The sequence below is a fragment of the Bos taurus genome, chromosome 13, assembly GCF_002263795.3.
Source record: "Bos taurus isolate L1 Dominette 01449 registration number 42190680 breed Hereford chromosome 13, ARS-UCD2.0, whole genome shotgun sequence".
Taxonomy (NCBI): domain Eukaryota; kingdom Metazoa; phylum Chordata; class Mammalia; order Artiodactyla; family Bovidae; genus Bos; species Bos taurus.
The window spans coordinates 6,718,453-6,742,020 of NC_037340.1; the positions used below are offsets into that span (position 1 = coordinate 6,718,453).

The 23,568-nt window shown below is 45.0% G+C and overlaps 1 protein-coding gene across 1 annotated transcript in view; it reads left to right on the forward strand.

Moving 5' to 3' along the window:
* SPTLC3 (serine palmitoyltransferase long chain base subunit 3) overlaps positions 1-23,568 on the forward strand; it is a 148,458-nt gene that overhangs the window by 118,997 nt on the left and 5,893 nt on the right. Inside the window, exons 10-11 of the mRNA XM_002692040.6 lie at positions 15,975-16,110; positions 23,045-23,174. Of these exons, the coding sequence (XP_002692086.1) occupies positions 15,975-16,110; positions 23,045-23,174 (266 nt within the window). The remainder of the gene's footprint in view (positions 1-15,974; positions 16,111-23,044; positions 23,175-23,568) is intronic.

Here is a 23,568-nt window from a genome sequence, read left to right on the forward strand (position 1 = left end):
GCTACTACAGAGGAGGGTCTTCGCATATGCTGGTCTTCCTGGAACAGCATGTTCAGCCAACACCGACGTGGCCCGCTCCCTCACTTTCCGCCCATCTCTGCTCGGAATCAGCCTCATGAGAGGAGCCGCTGGGTGCTGAACTGCACACCCACCGCCCATCCCTCTAATCCTCCTCACCTTGCTTCAGTCATCACAGCGCTCATGAGCACCGGGCAAATAATCCACAGATCTGCCTGTTTTCTGGTTTCCCTCTCTAGAATGTAAACTCCAGGAGAACAAGTGTTTCATCTTAGTCTTTACACTGAGAACAGTGCCTGGCAGTGACAAGTTCTCAACAAATATTTGTTGAATCCTTCGCTCTTTCCCTTTCAGCTCAGTAAATAAAAGACCCTTATCTCCTCCACACCTCTGTGCTTGATTCTCTTCCTTCTCACCTTGTAAACAGCATTGGCCCCTTTCCTCAACTATGAACTTGATCATTTCCTCCCCCGTAAAAACCTCCCCTCACCCCTCCTTTTGTTCCTACAGCCATTGAGTAGCATCCCTTCCATTGCTGCAAATCTTCCGGAAAGAATGGCCCATGTGCCAGCTCCCGTTCTCCTCCCCGCACAGCTATCAGCCTTCGTCCTCTGGCCATTTCCCTGGACTCTGTCCCTCAGAGGGCACCACCGCCCGCCTACCCTGCCGCTGCTCCCCCAGCCAAACTGGATGGACATCTCCACCTCACCCTCCCTTCCTGAGAACAGTCTTCCCTTAGTTGTGGAAGACGCTCTTCTTTCTGGTTCTTCTTTCTTTGTCTGTCCTTCCTCTCCTTTACTGCTGGGTGCTCTTCCCCAGCTACATTTGCCGGAATTCCAGCCTCTGCTCTCTTTATGCTTCCCTCTGCCCATGCTTGCCCCCCTGTTCCGTTCTGTTGTGTAGAAACATGCTTCTCAAACTTGAACTCACATCAGTCACCTGAAAAAGGGATGGAAGAAACCTCTCCACCTCAGGACACACAATGGATTGCTCCATTGGCTAACACATCCTTGTCTCACCAGCATGGCTGTTGAAAAAAGGATCTCTGTGATTTCATCAACTTTTCCTGCTGTTACTTCAGTGCTAGGCTGATGGAATTCACCAACTCTGTGAATCACAAAGCCACTTTTGCTATCGTAAAAAAGTGAAATTGTTAGTCACTCAGTCACGTCTGACTCTTTGCGACCCCATGGACTGTAGCCTGCCAGGCTCCTCTGTCCATGGAATTCTCCAGGCAAGGATACTGGAGTGGGTTGCCATGCCCTCCTCCAGGGGATCTTCCCAAACCTGTGTCTCCTGCATTGTAGGCAGATTCTTTACCATCTGAGCCAACAGAGAAGTCCCTTTGCTATCATATACATGGCAATATTTGATGTGTTTATAATTGAGTGTCTGATAAGGTTTCCCTAGAAAGGACAGAGTAGTGGAAATTTACATACAAGTGAAAATAAATATTGTTCCAATTTCTAATATATAATATCCAACTTCAGTAGAATACATTTTCATTGTTGCTAATGAAATCTCCTGTGCTTAAACAATAAAGGAAAATAGAAGATTCTTCTAAAAATAGAATCTTCTAGTTTTCTTCAAAATCACACTTGTCTTGCCCTTAAATAGGACCTTCTGGGTGGCAGGGTGGGTGGCAGGATGGAATAATGAATTGTGTTTTTCCTTGATGTAAATACAGGATTTGACAGGATGAAACACAATAAGCTGTCTTACCTTCATAATTTAATATGTTTTCTCAGTATAATATTCTGGGATTATTGCTGCAAAAAAGATAGGACAAATAGTATTACCAGCTTCCCTCTTCAATCATCTTACAAATCAAACTTAGATATTATCCAGATATTTACCTCAATTCTCCACTTTCAGTATTTCAGTGTGAGACCCAGGCTTTGGTAAACATTAGCAGGAAGGTCAGTAAGAGAGGGATGGGGTAACTGACCCCCCAAATTAGATCTAAATACCCCTGTCATTGTGCCGATACGGGCATTCTTCCTCAAGCAGAGCTTCCTTGGCTCTTTAGAAAATAAAAATCGTGATGAGCCCAAGATCTGAGGAGGAAGTGTTAGATAGACATGCTCCCCAACAGAGGGCCTCCTCACACTGATTTTCTGAGATTCTTTTTATTTCTTGCATGACTTGAAAGGTATTCAAAACATTCTATCTGTGAAGAAGCTGTTACCTCAGCCCCAGGTTTCTGTTTGCACGTCCCTCTGCTGTCTTTGGCAAGATTAAGGAATGAAGATTCAGCTAATGTGATTGCTCTTCTTTTTCCCTCTGCATACTGGCCTCTGGTGTGAGGAAGCTCTCCCCTGAAGCGGGGAGGTGATGGCTTTTAAATCCATGTTTTGATTAGATTATAGCATCACTGGTTTATGGTGACTATTCTCAAAACTGAGTGTTCTGTCCCTTCCCTGCAAAATCTCTGGTTCTATTCCCTGAGAATATCCAAAGGGTTAAAGAGGACTGTGGTTTCTGTTCAAAAAGGAACAACAATGGAAAAGGGAAAGCGGATGATTTTGGTGGATGATGTTAGTGGATGAAGTCCAGATCAGGTTTAAAAACACAGATGCATCAAAATCAAAGAAAACAATGGTGGTCCTTTCTGCTTTCCAGCAACTTCCACTTTCCTCATTGTTGACCCCTGGGCCACCACCCAGACCTTCCTTGCTCCCAAAACCAGACACAGATGCCCTTGTATTTTCTGCTACTCCAGCTCTCTCTCAGAACTTCAGACTGAAACCTGGGGACTGGATGAAACCTGGACTCAGCACAGCTTGGAATAGGGGGGTGTTGATGCTGGAGTGACCCTTCTAACTTGTGCCAGCAACCCCAGACCTTCCATAACTGTCCTTTCTCAAGTACCACCCCCTCCCTTGTGGGTGACTATCTACTCCTTCATTCCATACCATTTTCCTCCGTAGGGCCCATCACCACTTAGAATTATGTTCTTGTTTCTTTGGTGATTGTCTGTCTCCCCCAGGAGAGTACAAGTGCCATGAGGGCAGTGATACTGTCTCAGCCTCAGGCGATATATGTTGGCTGGATGAGTGACGCCCCACCCCCTCATTCAGTGTAAGCTTTGGCCATATCCTATAACTATGCACAAGGCTTTGGTACCACCCTTCTGCATGCTTGTGATGTTTCCTTTGTCTAGAAGACTCTCATCTCTCCCCACACATCCACTATACCCACTCTTCACCTTCTGAACCTTTGTTCAGGCTTCTAAGCCCTGTCTTGATGCCACAGACAGGAAACAATCCTTTCCTCCTCTGTCTCATGCAATCCTTGCCTCTTATGTTAGTCACACACACCTTAGTCCAGTCCTCCAAATATGTAGTGATTAGTTAGTTATTAATAATTGTGCCTTAAGCATCAAATGGGCTTTCCTGGTGGCTCAGACGGTCAAGAATCCACCTGCAATTCAGGAGACATAAGTTTGATCCCTGGGTCAGGAAGATCCCTGGAGAAGGGAATGGCTACCCATGCCAGTATTCTTGCCTGGAGAATCCCATGGACAGAGGAACCTGGTGGGCTACAGTCCATAGGGTTGCAAACAGTTGGATGCAATTGAGTGACTGAGCACGCATGCAAGCATTAAGTATATGAATGAATGGAAACTGAATGACCAAATTTAAGGCTAAGCAGATTCCCTGAATTCTATTCACTCTCTATAAATAATTATAGTATCATTTCTATAAAGGTTACTTATAGAATTATTTTGGTTCAAATACTGGATTTATGATCACTTCCTTGGTAGATACATGCATAAGCCAAAATGTATAGTTCCTTTCCTATTCTTTTGATAAATGAATAGTTTTACATGATTGCATATGCTAAGGCTTGTTCTGGACACCATCTAATATAGAGATGAGTAAGCAGGATAATTCAAGTTATTGCTACCAAATCACAGAAGCAAAAATGGAGTTTTTCCTTTAATTATCCAAGTAGTAGCTGAATCCCTCACTTAAGGTTTCCTCTGGAGACACCATCCAAAGCTCAACTGTGCATTTGACTCACACAGTAATCAGCAAAGACTGGCACCACTTAATCCTCTGTCCGAGCTGAAGTGTATTTCCAAAATACAGGTAAGAGGGTTTTTTCCTGTATGGCATTTTTCCACTGAGTATGCTGAGGGACCTCTGCCCTCCTCTTCCCCATCTTAATGGTGGTTTCCACTTAGGATCCTTTTCAATCAAGAAATTTCATGTTTTCATGACATTCCCTGGAAACTAGTAATGAGAGATTGAGGAACTAAATTTCCCACAGAAAAATTAGAGTTTCCCTTGTTTCCATTTAGCCAACGGAAAGCAAATGGTCATTAGGATTTTGAATCCTTGAAAATTTTTCATGGTGTCTTTCCTTACAAGATCAGTTTTAGTTAAGTTCAACTTGTTGTGATAATGAAGTCCAACACATAACACAATAGACATTTATTTGTTGTTTACATAAAGTCCAAAAGGGATGTTAACCCAGCCTCCTTCCATCTGGTGGCTCCTCCCACTTCAATCTATGGTTTAAAAGGTTGGGGCAAGGAGCTAAGATGACCTGTGTGTGGGACGTTTTCAGGGGCCATGACTGAAAAGGCATGTTTCATTTCTGCCCACATCCTCTTGGTAGAACTGGGTCGTGTGACCTTGCCTAACCACAAAGGATCCTGGGAAATGAAATTAGCCATCTGCCTTGGAGAAGGAAAGGGTTCGTTGAATAGCCAGCCAGTTTTTGCCGCAGTACTTAACCTCAGTCCAGGACATTCTTTCCCCCGCCTTTCTGACGGATGTATATTGTGGGAAGACATTGTATATTTTAAAGAGTTTCCCAATCTTTCTCTATTGACTTAGTAAATAAACTCTTGACCTGGAATGGAATAAAAGTAGCTAAAGAAAAAAACAAAACAAAACAAGGTCCAAAAGACTGAAGATGAGTCTGTTCCTTTATAGGGACGCTCAGGGCTTCTAGTCTGGCTTTTACGAGAAACACTTCGGCTTCTTTTTCACAGAACCTGATTCCAGGCCATGGCAGGTACTGAGATCATTATCATTATGATGGTGCTAAATTCCCCAATGCTGTGTACTTTTTGGAGGCAGAAAGTGGACCCTGGGCATAATGCTTCCCAGAAGAAACTAAAAAGACATGAAATTGGAACAGCTCTGGAAGTCAAGCCAGAACAGGGGAGAATGTATATTTTGGAAGTGGTAACACACTCTCAGAAATTCAGGACATTTTGGGGGAAGGGAGGATGTGATGAGACAGAAAATTATAAATTGCATCTTTATCAGAAAATTATATTGCCATTTAAAACATGCAATTTTAAACCATGGGCCTTTGGGTTAATTATCTGAATTGGGTGGGTTTATTTTGAGACATCCCAACTCTCTTATTCAGCCGCACTTTGGTTATCTGGGGACACGGACTAAAAGGAGGCAAAGAGGCTAAAAAAGTATCAAACTTCTGATGTTCATCATATCAGCACTCAGCAGGTACAAACCAATCAAGGTAAAACTAAATTCTAAACCCAGGCAGGAAGATAAAACTAGCAACTTTATATAAAGATGGAATGTATATGAAAATACGATTCTATGCAACATTGCTTTAAGCATCCATCTATTTTGGGAAGCATCAAAAACTGCGTGCTTCTGTTTTGTACACATGGGCGAATTCAGTCCACATAAATCGTTCTCTACCATACCTGGGATTTTATTTAAAAATTTTCCAGAGGCTTAAATTTCTATTTTTTTATTCAATTCTTAACAGGGGTTGAATAAAATGGCAAGATCTTTCAAATAACTTCATTTATGAACCTCAATCATTTTTCTTTTCTTTATCCTCCGGAGAGGAAACTTAAAAGAGTGAGACTTAAACTCTAACGCATTTGCACTGGAAAATCCAGCTATGCCTCATTTTTAAAATATTTTGTCTGGATTATTTCATTCATCCCGCTCATTTGTGAAATTGTATCGTGAGATTGGCAGGTGAGATACTGACCCCACTCCTAACCCGACATGGACTTGGAGAAAGTGGCCCCCGCGCCTTCCAGCTGTGACCTTGGACCTTTGCTCTGGTCCCTGGAACAGGGCACACATATTTTTACACTTGAGTTTGATAGGTTTAAAAAAAGGGAATACTAACTGGGAAGATTTAGGACTTTGAAGGCGGAAAGAAATGAGTATACTGGGTGACAGCAATTCACTCTCCAGAGTGGAGTTTTCTTGCTTTCCTGCTGTTTGCATTTGACATGAGACTCATTCACAAACTTCTAAGATATTGCTTCTCCACAGGGCAAGCTGTTTGGAGGGCTGCAAACCACGCCTTTCCATCCAAACCATCAAGCTTATCCTGTGGCCATTCTTGCTAACTTACTCTTCACCCAGAAGCTCTATGAGGAATAAAGAGGGACAACCAGACAGGACTGTGATCAGGCAGATGAAGCCATGATAATTAGAGGCGGAGTTTGTAAAGGTCTTCTCAGCACCTACCTTGGCAGGGAGTTTAGCGAATACAAATGCACTTCCTCCAAGTTCTTTTTACCCCTGAAACCCCAACACATTGTTAGTTCTGTCCCTCTGCAGTCCCTCCGTGAGTGCAGAGAAGTCCACAGAGAATCCCACCTGAAATGGGCTGTCTGGAGCCCCTGGCATCTGAGACCCATGGCCTTGCTCAGGGAAGACCCCTGCCGCTGCTTCCTAAATCTGTTTGGCCCTTGGTTACCAGCTGGAGACACAGAGAAATGCAGAGAAAGAGGCAGAAGGCGCAGAGGGCTGTGCTTTCTAAACGGTTACAGGCCACTGGCCTTTCAGCAACAGTTAATGCAGAACAGATGGCAGGTGCTACGCTCGGCTGGCTCTCAACTGAGAGGCTGCCTCTGTCCATGATTAATCACCTGTGCTGGGGGGTCAGAAAGTTCTACCTGGCCTGGGGGGCGGGGAGCGACCTAAGGTTGGAGTTAGCAAGCAAAGTGCCAGTCATTGCCTCTCTGCCCTATGGCTGCTCACATGTTTTCAGGACCACAGTCGGGTGGGGAGGGCATCCAATAAGCAGAATTAGCCAACCCGGGGAAGCCTACCTAGGAGGGGAAGTTTGTCTGCTTCTGCAGAAATGGCTCAAAAACTGGTCCATAATGTTCTGTCCCTTCATTTCCTTCCCCTTGAGTTAGCCAAGGGTAGAAGTTTATGGCAGACCAGTAAATTCTGCACTTGCTTTGAGGCCGTAAACGATTTCCCCGGCCCGAGTGTAAAGAGAATCTGTTTGTCTTTTCCATGGCACTGGGGCAAAAGGATAGTGTAGCCACTTCCTTCCTCCCATCCTACAAACAAGATATCCTTTTACACCAGGAGTCCTGCAGAAGTTTCCTCTTCACTTTTGTTTCCTCTTGTGTGGATGGGGAGATGGGGCGTTGTGATGTAACACACATGGAATTCTGTCGGTTCAGTCCAACTGGAGAAGAACATGATTCCAGGTGTAGGATCTTTGAGGGTGAAGGGGAGTTGCTGTTACACATTGATCTTTGTTTTTCCTGTCACAGGTTCATTTTCAACTGAACACCAAAAATCGCCAATACACTGGGGGCCGTACCCTAGCCCCACTCTTGTCTGGAGAAGTTGGGGAGAAAACCAGTTACCCCACCAGCCACAGCTGGGGGGGATTAAGCAGGTGGATTTGTGGCTGTGCTCTGGGCTAGAGAAAATGTATTAGTTCTCTATTTCTGCATAATAGATGACCACAAGTTTCAGGGCTTCCTGTTTTTATCTTTTGGCCGGGCTGCACAGCATGTGAGATCTTATTTCCCCAACCAGGGATTGAAGCTTTGCCCCCTGCACTGGGAGTACAGAGTCTTAACCACTGAACTGCCAGAGAAGTCTCAAACTTCAGAGGTTTCAAACAACACCCATTTATAATCTCACAGTCTCCTGGGGTCGGGAGTCTGGGCAGACTCTGGCAAGGCAGAAATCAGGGTGTCAGCAGCTTTCTCTGGAGCTCACCCTTCTCTTCCAAGCTCACATAGGTGTGGCAGAACCCAGTTTCTGAGGGTTGCCAGACTGAGATTCCGGTTTGTCTGTCAGCTGGGACCCCACCTCAACTGCTGGAGACTTGAATTTCTTACCATGTGATGCCCTCCATTTTCAGAGTCAGCAGTGGAGAATGTCCCTGTTAAGACCCCTCCCTCCCTCTTTGAGTCTCTTTCTTCAGGGAGAGCCCAGGCCTTTCTCAGAGCTAACCTGATTAGGTCTTAGGTATTGGTTAATGCCCCTAAAATTCATTTTGCCTTTGTAAAATAGGACTTTATGTGAAGATTTCCAGTAGTTATAAGCTTCATCTTGAATACTCCAAATGAATATTAGTCTAGTGAATATTTAGTTCTGGAAGATAAGAACATGTAAAAACGCATGTCCTAGGCACCAAAACGAAAAAGAAGCAAACAAAAAACTGAGGTTACAGAAACAACCAGAATGGCTGTGGATAGCACAGGTCACTTCTGCTGGCCACAGCTTCAGAGGGCAAATCCAAGCAAGTCAGTTCAGTGCTTGATGATGACTGAAAATGAACGGTTTTTAATCTTTTTGAACCATAGAATTTTTTTTCAGAGGAAATGCACATGGAAGCCCATGTTATAAAATCGTTGTATAACTTTACAACACTCTTATAGGACCAATTGGGTCCCAGACGCTCTCCAAAGTGCTTAAAATAAAATCCTTGTAACGGTACAAAATGGACATGCTTACTACTGTTACTGTCATTGTCATTATTCACATTTTACTGGTGAAGAACCTTAGTTGCAGAAAGATGAGATGCCTTGCTCAAGGTGGCAGAGCGGATTTTGAACCCAGGAAAATCAGGCTCCCAGTCCTCAACTCTGTTGGCATGGAAGCACGTTGGAGGTGGGGGGTCTGTTCTCCCAGCTGCTGAGCCTCCACCTCACCTTTTCCCCCCACCCCCTAGGCTTCCTCAGTACAACCTGCCCAGCAAACACTTTGAGAACCGGAGAGTTTGAATACTGTACACCCTGCCTCAAAGGGGCTGCCGAGGGGCTTCTTCCATGTGCACCGTCTCTTGGAGCCCTTTCAAGGAACTCCAAGAAGCTGATTCTCAGCCACAATCTCTCCTTGGCCACAGCCGTCGCTGCAGCCCCTCTCTCACCCATTTCTGCTGCCACCCTGGCCTCCTCCTGTGCCTGGCCACCTCCAGCCTTCCCTTACACGCTGCAATCTCCTCTCCCGAAACCCCCTCAGAACGTGGCGTACCCCGTTTGTGATGCTGCCTGGACTCTCTAGTGCCCACCAGCTCCTAGGCTGGCAACTATAGCCCTCTGGGTCTTATTCCCCTGACCTTTCTCCTGACGGTGAACCAAATGTTCTGGGCAGGCGGGCTACTGAGCCCCCTCTGGTGCAAAAGGTGTGTTCTGGCCACCTCCAGGGTCTTTGCTCCAAACTCCCAGAGCATTTCTTCCACAGGGCATTCAATTTTCCACTGTTTGTGATTATTATATTAATTTTCGTCATCTATAAGCTCCTTGAAAACAGTAGACACGTTTGTCTTTTAATCCCACCACACAGCAGCCACCGCACTGAAAAGCAGTAAGTAGCATTCTCCCCAAAGTCCCAGGAGACAGATCGTTACCATCCCCACTTAACAGAGCAGTAAATTCATGCTCAGACACGAGTGACTTGCTCATCTTCATGGCAAAGAGAAAAGGGTGGATGGAAGCTGACACACGGATCTGTAGATGGAGCAGAAAAACGCAAAAATACTCAGAGACAAAATTGCTCTCCAGAGTCTTCAATTAGAATCACCCTTATTACCTTCATAGAATCAACAGCCACAATAATTCATGACTACAAGGGCTGGTTTTGAACTAGGGTACACACCACAGTCACCCAGGGGAAGGCTTTCAAGAAGGTCCACACCAGTCCTGCTGGAGCAGAATCTCTGCAGATGGGGACTTACCCCTGAGTATCCTAGAAAACAAAAAATTCCCTGAAGACTCTGGTGTGCTCCCCTATTTAAGAATCACCAATTCACAAGGTTCCCAGAAGACTCCAGCCTCCCAAGTTACCCTCATTCCCCATCATTAGTAACTTTCTAAGGAACTGCTCTCTATTTAAATGCAAATTAAAATTAAATCATATCATGTATTCTGTAAGGATTCAAGAAGCACTGCTGTGTGACAGGCCTGCTGACTGCCTCTATCTGTCTTACAGCCCTTCTCCCGTGTCTATTATCTGATATCTGCCCAGTCTACTGGTAGACTATGTGCACATCCTAAGTTGCTGCAGTCATGTCTAACTGTTTGTGACTCCGTGGACTGTAGCCCTCCAGGCTCCTCTGTCCATGGGATTCTCCAGGCAAGAATACTGGAGTGGGTTGCACGCCCTCCTCCAGGATGTCTTCCCAACCCAGGGATCAAACCTGTGTCTTTTATGTCTCCTGCATTGGCAGGTGGGTTCTTTACCACTAGCAACACCTCAGAAGCACTAACTGGTAGATTATTTCTTGCCTAACTGGTAGATTATTGTACAGCCCTAGAATTTTTTATCTTCTCCTCCTTATTAGCAGCTGGCCCTTCTCTGATACACAGTGAAGGCTTTTCATTTGTGAAATGTATGAACCCATGAATCTTGGGACTCATACCTCATCGGGAATAAGTTTAACAGCTTCTTCAAAGAGCAGACTCTGATAAACTCGATGGCGCCACCAATGTCCGGGTCCACCGGGTAACGCAAAAGCCATCTCCCAGCCTCAGTCTCCTCATCTGTGAAGGGGACCCAAAAGCACAGAGCCTGGCTCATAGTAGCTGCACGAGGGATGCTCATTCTTACCTCTCCTTGTGGATTAAGCCCCAGACGGTGTCTTTGAGCCGCGAGTGGCTTGGTAGAGGCACGGAAACGAAAGCGTCCAGCCTGCCCAGTCCCACTCCTGCGTGTATTAATGCCACTCCTGCGTGTATTAATGGGGGCATGGAGAGGCCTGGGCAGTCCTTGGCACATGTGCGTGTGAGCATAACACATGCCGTAACCTTGGAATCTGGACATCAAAAGGGAGCGCTTCAGCGCCTGATAAAAACGTGTGTTCCTTTCCGCAAACCACTCCAAACCCTGTTTTCACCATCCCACTGGGAAGCTTGTCACTGCTAATGTGATTCTTATGATTCTTGCTGCTCTGTAGCCTCTTGATCTTTCCTGAGATCTCCCTGCCCCAGAGTGTGTTGGAAACAAAATGTCCTGTCTGGTGTCCAGAGCTTAAAATAACAGACGTTGGGTTCCTGCTGCCACGTTGAAATTTTACTCCAAGATCTCTCCCCAGCACCGCCGCCCCTGCCCCTCCCTGTGCCTGGAGGAGAAGCCTAGTGTGAGCATCAGACAAATGAATGGGAGGGAGGGGAGGCCGTGGAGGGTTGGGGTGGGAACGGAGGGGCAGGGGAGACCTTCTGAGGCCACTGCTGGGGCACCCTGGAGGATCAATTTGGTTGTTGAGAAAGATCAACTTCTTAAACTGTGCGACAGGTTTTAAGGGAAGATTCTACCCACCACCCTTTCCCAGCACAGCTGCCAAGAAGCAGGTTTGAGTTCTCCCAGTCTGCATTCTGCACTGGGGGGGAGCGCCATGGGTGTCTCTGTATGTGCCCTTTTCAACCTGGGGTGTAAAATGAGTCCCCGCCACGGCATCTGGGTCTATGCCATTTCCTCTGTTAGACAGCGAGCTTGAAAAGTCTGCAGAAAATAGTGTGTCATTGGTATTGGCTGGCAAATGTGCCAGAGCCTTACAGAGGGAAATGCCTTTCTCTTTCTTGCCAGCCGATGGTTCAACAGAGAAGAAATTTTCCTTCTTTAGCTTCTGACAGGTCATTCTGGGCATGTCCTCTGTCCACAGTGCCTCCTGGCCCTCTGAAGATTGAGTTGTCCCAAGCATATTTTTGGAAACTCCACTGATGATTGTTTTTATTAGGGGACTGCACGGCTTTGTAGTGGGACGCTTAGGGTTTTATTTGTTTTCCTTCCCCGGCCCCAGCTGTTTTTGTTTTAACAGCATTGGAGAGAAGGTTAAACCCAGTCCATCCCTCAAGTCGGCAGAGCTAGAAACCCGAGTGGGCCGAATGGCACCCTACAGGTCATCTGCCCAGCTGGGTCCATCCCTGACCTTATCCAGCCTCACGGGAGGGGCGAGGTTGACAGTGGGGTTGATCTCCAGTCAAGTGAGCATTTTGGAGCTGATAACTGTTCGGGAGCAAGTCACCCCCCAAATGTACCGCTGGAGACCCCAGGCGTTCAATAACTGCTGGGATGTCATCTTGCCAAACAAGAGGCAAGGACATATGCCCGTCTTTTTACTTTCCATGTCCCACCAAGGAGCATGACTCAGCCAAGACACAGCCAAACACAGCCACCCGTGGCCTTGGGGCTGAACTGCTAATGGCCATAGTTTCTGAGACACCGAGTTTCCTTGGCTGCACCTGGTGAAAGCCAAACTCATGCTTGGTCTCATTCCCAGAGATGCCGATTTCATTGGTCTGGGGTACAGTCCGGGCATGGGGCTCTGCCAAGCTCTCTAGATGCTCCCAAGTGCCACTGAGGCTGCTGAGAACTGCTGCTAATGGAAAAATGTAACTAACCTTGTAAATATCTGTTTCCCAGACACAGTACTAAGCATGTTCCTGCATTAACCCCTTTATTGCTCCAAGTCTTCCTGTGAAATAAGTTTATTTATTTCCAGGTAAAACTGAGGTTTTAAAGCCTTAAGTCGTCCACGTGGAGTTTGGAGTTTCCTAGTCCATTTAACTCCAGGGCTTATTCCTTTTCCAGAGAACCAAGAATCTAGCAAAATAACACAATTGCATAAGCTCTCCAGCACTCTACATAAGAGATCTCACCCCTAACTTATTTATCTGGGCGGGGCCTCCCCTGTCTTCTCTGTAATAGGCTGAAGGAGAATCAAAAAGTATTTAACTAGGGACCTTATGTGTTGCAAAGGGAAGGTCATTACCATGCCCAGTCTTCATCCAGGACCCCTGTATGAAACGACAAGTGCAAAAATTCTTTCTACTTTGACAAAGTGCTTTTCAAACAAGAAGCTCAAAGTACAGCATAATTAATCAAATCCCCCGCATCCTGTAGATGAGTAGCATTTTATATGTACAAATCTCTCTCTGCCTCCAGGCCCTCCAACACTAGGAGAATGTTTCCAGTTTTCAGAAGTGAGCAATAGAGTAATTGAAAGGAGCTGTATCTTGGCCAGCTCAAAAGACGTCAAGCCATCTATAGTAGCCCTATGTGAGAAAAAGCGGTGTCCACAAAGTGTGTCATAATGGCTTGCCTGCCATGCTATGCTGCATGCTTCAAAGAGGGAAAAGACGGCAAGAATAAAACATCCAGTTCTTAAGAGTCAGCTGCCCCTGTGATCAATATTCTGATCCATCTGGTCAACTCTCCAAAGGATCTAGAAGCCAGAAAGTAATGACATTAGCTGGTGATCCAGTTACATGGGTTAATCAAGGCAGAGAGGACAGACGGGGCCGATTAAGTAGCAGGGCAGCTCAATGATGGATGAGTCATTATGGGCAAGTGCAAAGATAATGCCATTGGGAAAAGCAATATAAGTCATTCAGGTACTTCCAGACCAGGAAATCCTTCTAGTCCTAGAGGGGGATCATTTAGGAAGTATCAGACCCAGCCTGATGAACTCATCTATTCATTGTACAGTTAACCATCAACAGAAGAGCTGAACGCACAAGGGGACGAGCCATATGGAATACATTTTGAAGACTGGGATGTATATCTGTGCCTTCATTTGGAACACCTTTTTTTTTTTTATTTTATTGACGTATAGTTGATTTGCAATGGTGTGTTAGTTTTAGGTGTACAGCAAATTGATTCAGGTATACATGTAGATGTATACATTTGTTTTTAGATTCGCTTCTCATAGGTCATCACAGAACATTGAGTGGTTCCCTGTGCTATTAGTATATAGTAGATCCTCGTTGGTTATCCATCTTATGTATAGTCGTATGTGTACATTCATCCCAAGCTCTTGATTTATTCCCTCGATGTTTCCCCTTTAGTAACCATAAGTCTGTTTTTTATGTCTGTTTCTGTTTTGTAAATAAGTTCATTTGTATCTGAATCACCTTCTTTAAGCAAGTCATAGTCCAGCCCCTCTTTTCTGATCCACAATACCCCCTGCTCCTATGTTCTCATCTTCCTAAGCACGCACAGTTTCAATGTATGGATGAAGAAAATTTTTTGAAGTAATGACAAATATTTTTCTTCTTCACTTCTAGTTCTGTCCTTCAAATCGCTTCCTCTCTGTACCAGAAGACACTTCAGCATGTTCCAAAACAATTCTTTTTTTTTTTTTTAAAGCACAAAAGAGGCTGTGTCTATGCAACAAAATTTATGCAAATGGTTCTACACCTCTCCAAGTCCCTTTCCTGGATTCATGTTGCAAATCTGAAATTTTAGGGGAGAGAGCTTATTGTTTCAGGAAGGTGGGTAGGAAACTAAAAGCCCGTATGAATGAAGGTAAACTATACCTGTAACTAACTGTTTCTTTAAAACCAAGTCCCAGCTAGGAACCCTCAAAGCAACAGGTATCCATGAGCGCCATATTAATGACGCCAGTGAATGCCAGTTCTCCTGACTTCTTTTCCCTCCCTGATTGCTCTGCTTTTGTCTCCCTTTTAAGCTCCTCTTCCCAAGCACTCAATGCTGGATTCTCCAATCCCTGTACTTCTGGTTTTTCAGACAATCTACTCACTTGTTCCTTCTATCTTGCCCTGCCCTCAACCACTTCTTGCTGGTTCTCAACCATTCTGTTTTTTCTACAAACTATAGGACCGTTGCATCTGTTTTCTGGGTGAGGAATTCCCTCCTCTTTATTTTGGTAACCTTTGTCTATCTTTCAGATCTCAGTTCACTCATCACGCATTGCTTTCCTCGGACTTGGTCTAAGCTCTCCACTGTGGACTCCCAAATACCACACGGCATTCGTTACCACCCTCGTCAGAGTTGCAACTTTACATTCATTTGTGATTATTTGATTCATGCCTGTCTCCCCCAGGAGACTGTTTCTATCTCTTTTCTCTCGTTGCTCCTGACTGACCTTGCACTGCCCACTTCTCTACTTCATGGCTACCCTAGTTTCTACTGACCAATGATTTCCTCTGTCTCATAGATTCCAGTAATACACTTTTCTCTCAATTCCCATCATTTTTTGTTTTTCATCCAGTTGTTGATTCTCTCTAAATTTTTTACAGTCATGCTCTACTAGCAAGACAGTCTTACTGGTTTAATTCATATGTATTATCTCTTTGGCAAAGTTCTCATGAGAGACCCACTCACAGCTCCCGGGGCAGCAGCCAAATGAACCAAGCGTATCCTTCATCCACGGGCTGTTGCCAGCCTGGGGGATAGGTCAGCTTTCTGAAGAAAGTATAACAAACAAGGTGTTTTCTCCCTCATGGTCTGCTTTCTGAGGACTGGCAGAGCTGGGGAGGGATCTTCCTGGAGAATGAGGATGCGGGAAGGGGTTAAGAGTAATGACAGAAAAGAAGAGGGATAGTTGAGATTTGCAACAATCTCCTTCTTGGTTGGTGTTCTGTTTCCTGTCACATTCCCTTCCCCTGGACTAACGTGTCTATAGCACTTAGCAGATTCCACACACTGTGGGTACCTAGTAAATAGTAGTTCACCTCCTTTGTTCTGGAGAGACACACTTCCTGCTCCCCTGCTGCCCTGAAGCCTAGCATGACTGTAGTTGGCAGCAGTGGCCAGCAGCACCATCCCCCAGACCCTGTCTTCCAGGCGCAGGGCAGGTCCTGGGCATCAGTGCCCACCCTGCCCACCAGGAGATCTTTGCCCATCCTGCTCTGACCCTCCTCCAGCCCTTAATGCAGGCCTGCAGAAAGACTTAACAGCACTTGCCAAGACAGTCTGATGGATTTCATGCCTATTTCCTTCCAGGGCTGCAGAGAGTACAGCAACTGGCAAAAAATACAAGATACTTCAGACAGAGACTAAGCAAAATGGGATTCATTGTGTATGGCAACGAAGAGTCTCCTGTGGTCCCCCTGCTCCTTTACATGCCTGCGAAAGTAGCGTGAGTATCCAGCAGACCCCCACCATAACACCTAAGCCCCAGGGTGATCTGATGGAGATGGCGCTCCGACACCAGGGGACTCTTTCAGCGCAGATGCTGCTTTGCATCTTGCGCAAGATGCTAAGCTCAAAACTCACTTGTCCAGTTTCTCAGAAGTCACAAGGTCTTGTGGGAAGGGAGCCAGGTGCTGCGGCCCACCATTTCCACGCTCTGTGAATTGGGCGAAACCACTTGCTGCCTGAGGCCTCAGCTATAAATGAACAAGGGTCCTGCCCTTCCTCCTGCCCCAAGATCTTTCTCGGGGAGAACCTCAAAAGACCCTCTCTCCCAACATTCAAAAACAACATGACTAGGCTCTGTGCGCTCTCCCGTTGAACTCTCATAGCCATCCTCCAAAGAAGGCAGCCTCATGTGTGGGGAAACTGAGGCTGAGAGCAGTTAAACAGCTTTCCAAAGTCAAGATCAAGTGTAGGAAAACCAAAAGGCCAACCCAAACTTAGGCTCTTGCTCCAAAGCTCTTGCTCCCAACACCAAATTTTAATACCTCTCCTGTAAGCCGACTTCAGGCTCTTTTCCACTGATTGTGACTCTGAAATTGAGCATTAGTAACAAATGCATAAAGAGAAAAAAAAATGACTTTTTCTCAATATGGTGTTAATGAGTTTTTCCAGGAGTCATTCTCCAATCTGCTAGACATGAATGAACTCTGTGATTAAAAAGAAATTAATTAAAATCTTTTCTAAATATAAAATATTTGTGTGTCTGACCCAGCACATGGGAGAAAGTAATTATCAACAGATGTTCATCAGATTCTGGAGGTCCTGACACTCCTTTAACACAACCGTATTGTTGGAACTTTCTATTTGATTCTCTGACAGTCTAGGTTGATTGGCAGACTATTAGAAGTAGTATAGAAAAGAAGCTCTGGGGCTATTTGTTGAAAACTCATGATGGTTAGGACTGCGTTAAACATTCCTAAAAGATGGTTTCTTTGATGTCCACTCTCACGTCATTTCGCCAGGGCCTCGTGCACCACCATTGTCCACCACTGAGTCCTTTGTTTGTGGATCTGGGTCAGGAAATCAGCGCTTGGGGTGGCCCAGAAGACAGGGTGCTTCGGGAACGCCACAGGACACTGCTCTGTGCTGATGGCGGGGAGCGGGGACAACGGTGATTCCGAGCGGCAGATACCCCAAAGCCCTCTAGCATCTGGTCTTGGATGGCACGGAAAAAGTCCACATTTACTCAGAGTGGCCAGGGAAGTGGCGTGTTCCGACTCCACGCTTAGCCCATGCTTATCTAATACCTTATGATTTGCTCAAATGAAAACACCAGAAGTAAGCTTGCTTTATTTTGGAATGCGTCAAGTACACAATACTGGAGGGTGGTGTTAGGGAGTATGCTTGATATTTGATGATGGAAGCTGGAATTAGAACCTCAACAGGATGGGAAGCTGAATCCATCTAATGAGAAGAGCCCACGACAAACAAAACAAATGCACTTAAGTGCATGGTGACAGAATGAAAGAGAGTTCTTCTCCTGCTTTATATGACAGGAGTCCTGACTTGGCAAAGCTAATGTGAAAAACGAAAGTAAAACTGAGAAGGAGTTTCCTGGAAAAGTTGTGTTCTAGAGTATAATGAGATGTTTGGAATGAAAAAGAATTTTCATTCTGTCTCTTCCTCATTAAACCAAACTTCTGAATCCCTGATTTTCTCATATTGAAAATGAGATATATCCGGGTACATTGGCCAGTAGTGGGATTGCTGGGTCATATGGTAGTTTTATTCCTAGCTTTTTAAGGAATTTCCATACTGCTCTCCATAGTGGTTGTATCAACTTACATTCCCACCAAGAGTGCAAGAGGGTTCCCTTTTTCTTCATACCCTCTCCAGTGTTTATTGTTTATAGATTTTTTTAATGATAGCCATTCTGACCAGTGTGAGGTGATACTTCATGGTAATTTTTATTTGCATTTCTCTAATGATAAGCAACATTGAGCATCTTTATACCCTGCTGCTGCTGCTGTTAAGTCGCTTCAGTCGTGTCCGACTCTGTGCGACCCCATAGATGGCTGCCTACCAGGCTGCCCCATCCCTGGGATTCTCCAGGCAAGAACACTGGAGTGGGTTGCCATTTCCTTCTCCAATGCATGAAAGTGAAAAAATAAAGTGAAGTCGCTCAGTCGTGTCTGACTCCTAGCGACCCCGTGGACTGCAGCCCACCAGGCCCTTCCATCCATGTGATTTTCCAGGCAGGAGTACTGGAGTGGGGTGCCATTGCCTTCTCCTCTTTATACCCTGAGAAGATCATAATTCAAAAAGATGCATGATGCATGTACCCCAGTGTTCATTGCAGCACAGTTTACAATAGCCAGAACCTGGAAGCAACCTAGATGTCCATTGACAGATGAATGGATAAAGAAGTTATGGTACATATATACAGTGGAATATTGTGCTGTGCCAAGTCACTCAGGCATGTCTGACTCTTTACGATCCCATGGACTGTAGCCTGCCAGGCTCCTCTGTCCACAGGGATTTTCCAGGCAAGAATACTAGAGTGGGTTGCCATGCCATCCTCCAGGGTCTCTTCCCAACCCAAGGCTCGAACCTACGTCTCCCATATTGCAAGCAGATTCTTTACCATCTGAGCCACCAGGGAAGCCCAATGGAATATTATTCAGCCAGTAAAAAGAACAAATTTGAGTTAGTTGAAATGAGATGGATGAACCTTGTGTCTATTATACAGCATTAAATAAGTCATTAAAAAATATCACATATTAACACATATATGGAATCTAGAAAAATGGTACTGATGAAGCTGTTTGCGGGGAAAGAATAAAGACTGTGAAAATAGAGGGGGAAGGAGAGTGGGGATGAAGTAAGAGAGCAGCACTGGCACGTGAACACTACCATGTGCACGCTACCGTGTGCAAAACAGATGGCTAGTGGGAAGCTGTGGTGTAACACAGGGAGCTCAGTCCAGTGCTCTGAGGATGGGAGAGGGGAGGGAGGGGACACGTGTGTAATTATGGCTGATTCAAGTTGTGCAGTGGAAACCAAACAACATCATAAGACAATTATCTTCCAATTAAACATAAATTTTAAAAAAGAAAGAAAATGGGATTGAATAGGACCTATTTCCTAACATCATTTGAAGATTAAACAAGATGAAGTGTATCAGCATTGGCATGTCACCTCTTACGGTCTACTCAGTGTTGGCTGTTATTTTTAATTGTATTAATAGTGCATATGAAGCACTTTGTATAGTGATTGAATAAGCACTCAGTGGTAGACATCATTATTACAACTACTTCTACCACTGTGGCTACAGTGATTATTATTACTAGTTTCAACTGAATGTAAGATTGAGTCATTGTGGTTGCATGTCTTTTTAAAATAATTACAATATTTTAAAAAATCTTTATTTTATACAGGATAAAGTAAAATAATTATTATCCTTTAATAAAAATAAAACTTCCAGGAAAAGAGTAGGAAAAGATCTTGCTATGTCCTGCATCAACTGGACCTTGGATGATATGTCGAATAATCTAATACCTTTCCATGTAAGATAGTTTTAAGGAGGAGCTAATATTGCTGAATGTTAATTATATGCTAAGGAAGGCTCTTAAACCCAATGTTCAGCCATTGAAGGTGGGATGCCTAGCTCGGGTTTACAAATGGAGACACCTAAATGCACAAAGTCAAAACTATTTTCTCAGTGTCACTCCTGTTGTAGGTACTAGAGCCCAGAGTTCAGGTCAGTTCCATTTGCCTCCTAAACCAGGGCTCTTTTCAGTGCACTGCACAGCCTCTCAAGCTTTAGTCCATGGGGGAAAATACACATCTCTGTAAAGAAATGCAGAGTATAATTTAACGCTCTTTAATGTCATCATTGGTGAATCAAAAGGGCATGGATTAGTACAATGGGGACTATACAATTAGCACCAAAGAAAATCTAATTATTTCTGTTGTTAAGGAAACTTAGAACAGTTTAGTTCCAAAAGGTAATGTTATCTATTGTTGGCAGGAGTAGCCATTCCCTGGTCTTGTTTTCTTCTCGGATATTCCTTCGATGGAAAGTTTATATGCAGAAAAGCTTTTGAAACAGAGGGTTAGTTGTCTCAGCCAGTGTCTGAACACTTTTTCCATTTGCTTATTTAAAAACCTTTGATTTTATTAAAGAACCGTGATTTCTTCACATTTCCCCCCACTGCAGAATAGAAATATGATCTCTAGCCAGGTATCCTTTTGAATAAAGTCTTACTGCAGCTCTACCACTGGACTCTTCTATGTAGTAGAGTAGAATGTGATTTCACTGATAAAAAATCACTTAAGTAATCAGAAGAATTGTATTTCCTATTTGGTGGAGGACTGACATTTTCCAGCCCCAGGCCTCATCATGTGCTTGGAGGATGGTGGTGCAGAAAATGCACTGATGCTGTGCTCAGTGCAAGGCGAATATTTTATTCTTCTTATTCAAGTAGTTTAGTTTCTTTCGGGCTATGCCAGCTCTAATTTGATTTGGGGAGTACAAACCCAGAGGCTCATTATGCTGAACACTCAGAACAATCATATACATTAACTGAAGGAGGCTAGCTTTAGTTGTGTAAGTTGTAAGCTTTAAATTTAGACATGCTCCAGGGAGGCCTCAGATTAACCTAATGAATCAACAGGCATATATTTCACTCTACATTCTTTGGCAAAACTCACTTCCTCTGGTACAAAGAGGAAAGTGCAGACAGTGAAAATGGTCTTTGGGGAGTCCCAAAAGCCGACCAGAAATCATGGGTCAGGTGGTTTGTGCTCTAGCAATAAAAGCTCTTGACTTGTTTCTCAGACAATTACAAGCTCTCATCCTGTGCAGTTCCGTGGGCAGCCTTCCATAGGGTGATCAAGAAAGAGAAAGAATGGCCGGTTTTCAAGCTTCCTCAGTTAGAAAGCTCCATCTCCTTGCAACCTTCCCAAATCAAAGGCTGAATCTCGCCTTGCCCGAGCCAGGGGGCCAGAGAAGCTGTGTTTGGTGGTCCCTGTAATCTCCATCGCTTCCTTTGATAACCCGCCTTCTGCCCGAGGAAACCTAAAAGCAGTCAGCTAAACAGGAGGAGAAGGAGAGACCCCACAACCTTCCTCTCTGTGGCTGCATCGAGGATTCTTCCTGAAACTCAGGGTTTCTGTGGTGCTGTCAGCTTCCAGCCTAAAATAAGACACCCGCAAAGGAGAAGGAAATGGCAACCCACTCCAGTATTCTTGCCTGGAAAATCCCTGGACGGAGGAACCTGGCAGACTACCGTCCCTGGGGTGACAGAGTCGGACATGACTTAGCGACTAAACAACAACCACCGCCTCTTAAAGCTTAGAAGATCTGAGACCTTTACCCCACTTGTGGGCAGAGCTTCTCAAGGACAAAGGAGTCCTGTGGGGAGTGATGAGCACAGAGAGGGAAATACTTACTTACTTGGACGCACAAGACTGTGCCTGAGGTTGGATCTCATTGCAAGAAATTTACAGACTTCCGGAGCCCAGTATTCTAGAATCGTTACTGAGATTAGCTCTGAAATGGCACCCCACTCCAGTACTCTTGCCTGGAAAATCCCATGGATGGCGGAGCCTGGTGGGCTGCAGTCCACGGGGTCCCTAAGAGTCGGACATGACTGAGCAACTTCACTTTCACTTTTCACTTTCATGCATTGGAGAAGGAAATAGCAACCCACTCCAGTGTTCTTGCCTGGAGAATCCCAGGGACGGGGGAGCCTGGTGGGCTGCCTTCTATGGGGTCGCACAGAGTCGGACACGACTGAAGCGACTTAGCAGCAGAAGTGGTTAAGGGGAAGGAATCCTAGCTTTAAAAGGTTTTACTCTGTATCACAGAGCTTTGAAATTCTATGACCTACGCCTCTAGGCTCCTACTAGAGAAAGACTCTGTGAGTGAACACTTCTTTCCCTCCCACCCTCCTCCCCATCCCCGCTTAGTCCAGCCAATGGGTTTATTATCCCTGAAGGCACACATAAAAAGTGAGAAGACCCTTGCTATTTCATATCTTTGGCTTGATGGAAAATAAAATCCTTGGCTCTGGAGAGAGAACGTGGCTTGGGGTTGTCTCCTGCAGACCCTCTGATCCTGATTCTGAAATTACAGTCACGAAGTAGAGGCTTATAAGAATCTCCACACTGTATTATCGGTACTGTATTAAGTATTGAAAGCATATAGGTTTGCATATAACAAATTGTTTCCTTATGTAATTGCATTGTGTTATGGTTCTTTTTATTGGAGTATAATTTCTTTACAATGCTGTGTTAGTTTCCGTGTACAACAACATGAATCAGTCGTATGTATACATATATCCCCTTCCTCCTGAGCCCCACTCCCGCCCCACCCCCACCAATCCCACCCCTCTGAGTCATCACGGAGCACGGACTGGGCTCCTTGTGTAGACAGCAGCTTCTCATTAGCTGTCCATTTTACACAAGGTAATGAATATATGTCAATGCTACTCTCTCACTTCATCACACCCTCTCCTTTCCTCTGTGTCCACTAGTCCCTGCTCGAAGTCTGTGTCTCTATTCTCATCCTACAAGTGTGTTAGGGCTTTTATTCCTTAGGAACTCTACAGACAAAAAGTTTCCATATATGCAAATTTGTCCAACCAGGATCACGGTCGTGTCCATGTCCATCCGCATTTTCTGCTCAGTGTCGAAGACTGAACACACCATTGTCTAATGAACGGGCCATGTCCCACAAAATACACACACAGTTATGGGTGCCACCAAGTGACTGGCTGCCACATTTCCTGGTCAATTGTATTTGACGGAAGTTTCATTACTTCAGTTATCTTCTACTTATTTTTTAAAAACAAAGTCATTAGCCACATTCCGTTTTTTGCAGTAGAATTTTGTCATGTCTCAGTTAACCTCCTTCTTAATCTTTCCCTTAGGGCTTTTGCAAGGCATCTATTAAACAGAAAAATCGGTGTGGTGGTCGTTGGATTTCCAGCTACGCCCCTTGCAGAAGCGCGGGCTCGGTTTTGTGTTTCAGCAGCACACACCCAGGAGATGCTGGACACGGTGAGTGCCCACGGCCCAGCAGAAGCAGTGGGATGGGGCCTCGGAGTCTGAGTGCCTTCTTTTACAGAGCTTGCTTGGGTTTCCGTGGATTTCTCTTGGATGGTGTAAGGAAACAACACCAATAACCCTCACTACTTAAAAAAAATAAGGGGATGGGGGAGGGGAGTCCCAGCAACGCACAACAATGTGATCAACTCGGCAGACAGAAAAGAAAACCAACCCAGGGAAGACTTGAGTCAAGTCAGTGTTTCGGTTTCACAGCAAAGACTGACTGAGAAGCCAGACGTCTGCTCTTGGCTTCTTCTTAAATGCTGATGCTGATTTCTTGTGCTGTTTCAGCAGCAATTGCCTACACCCTGGCACTGGTCAGAGCCACTACATCCATCACAAGAAA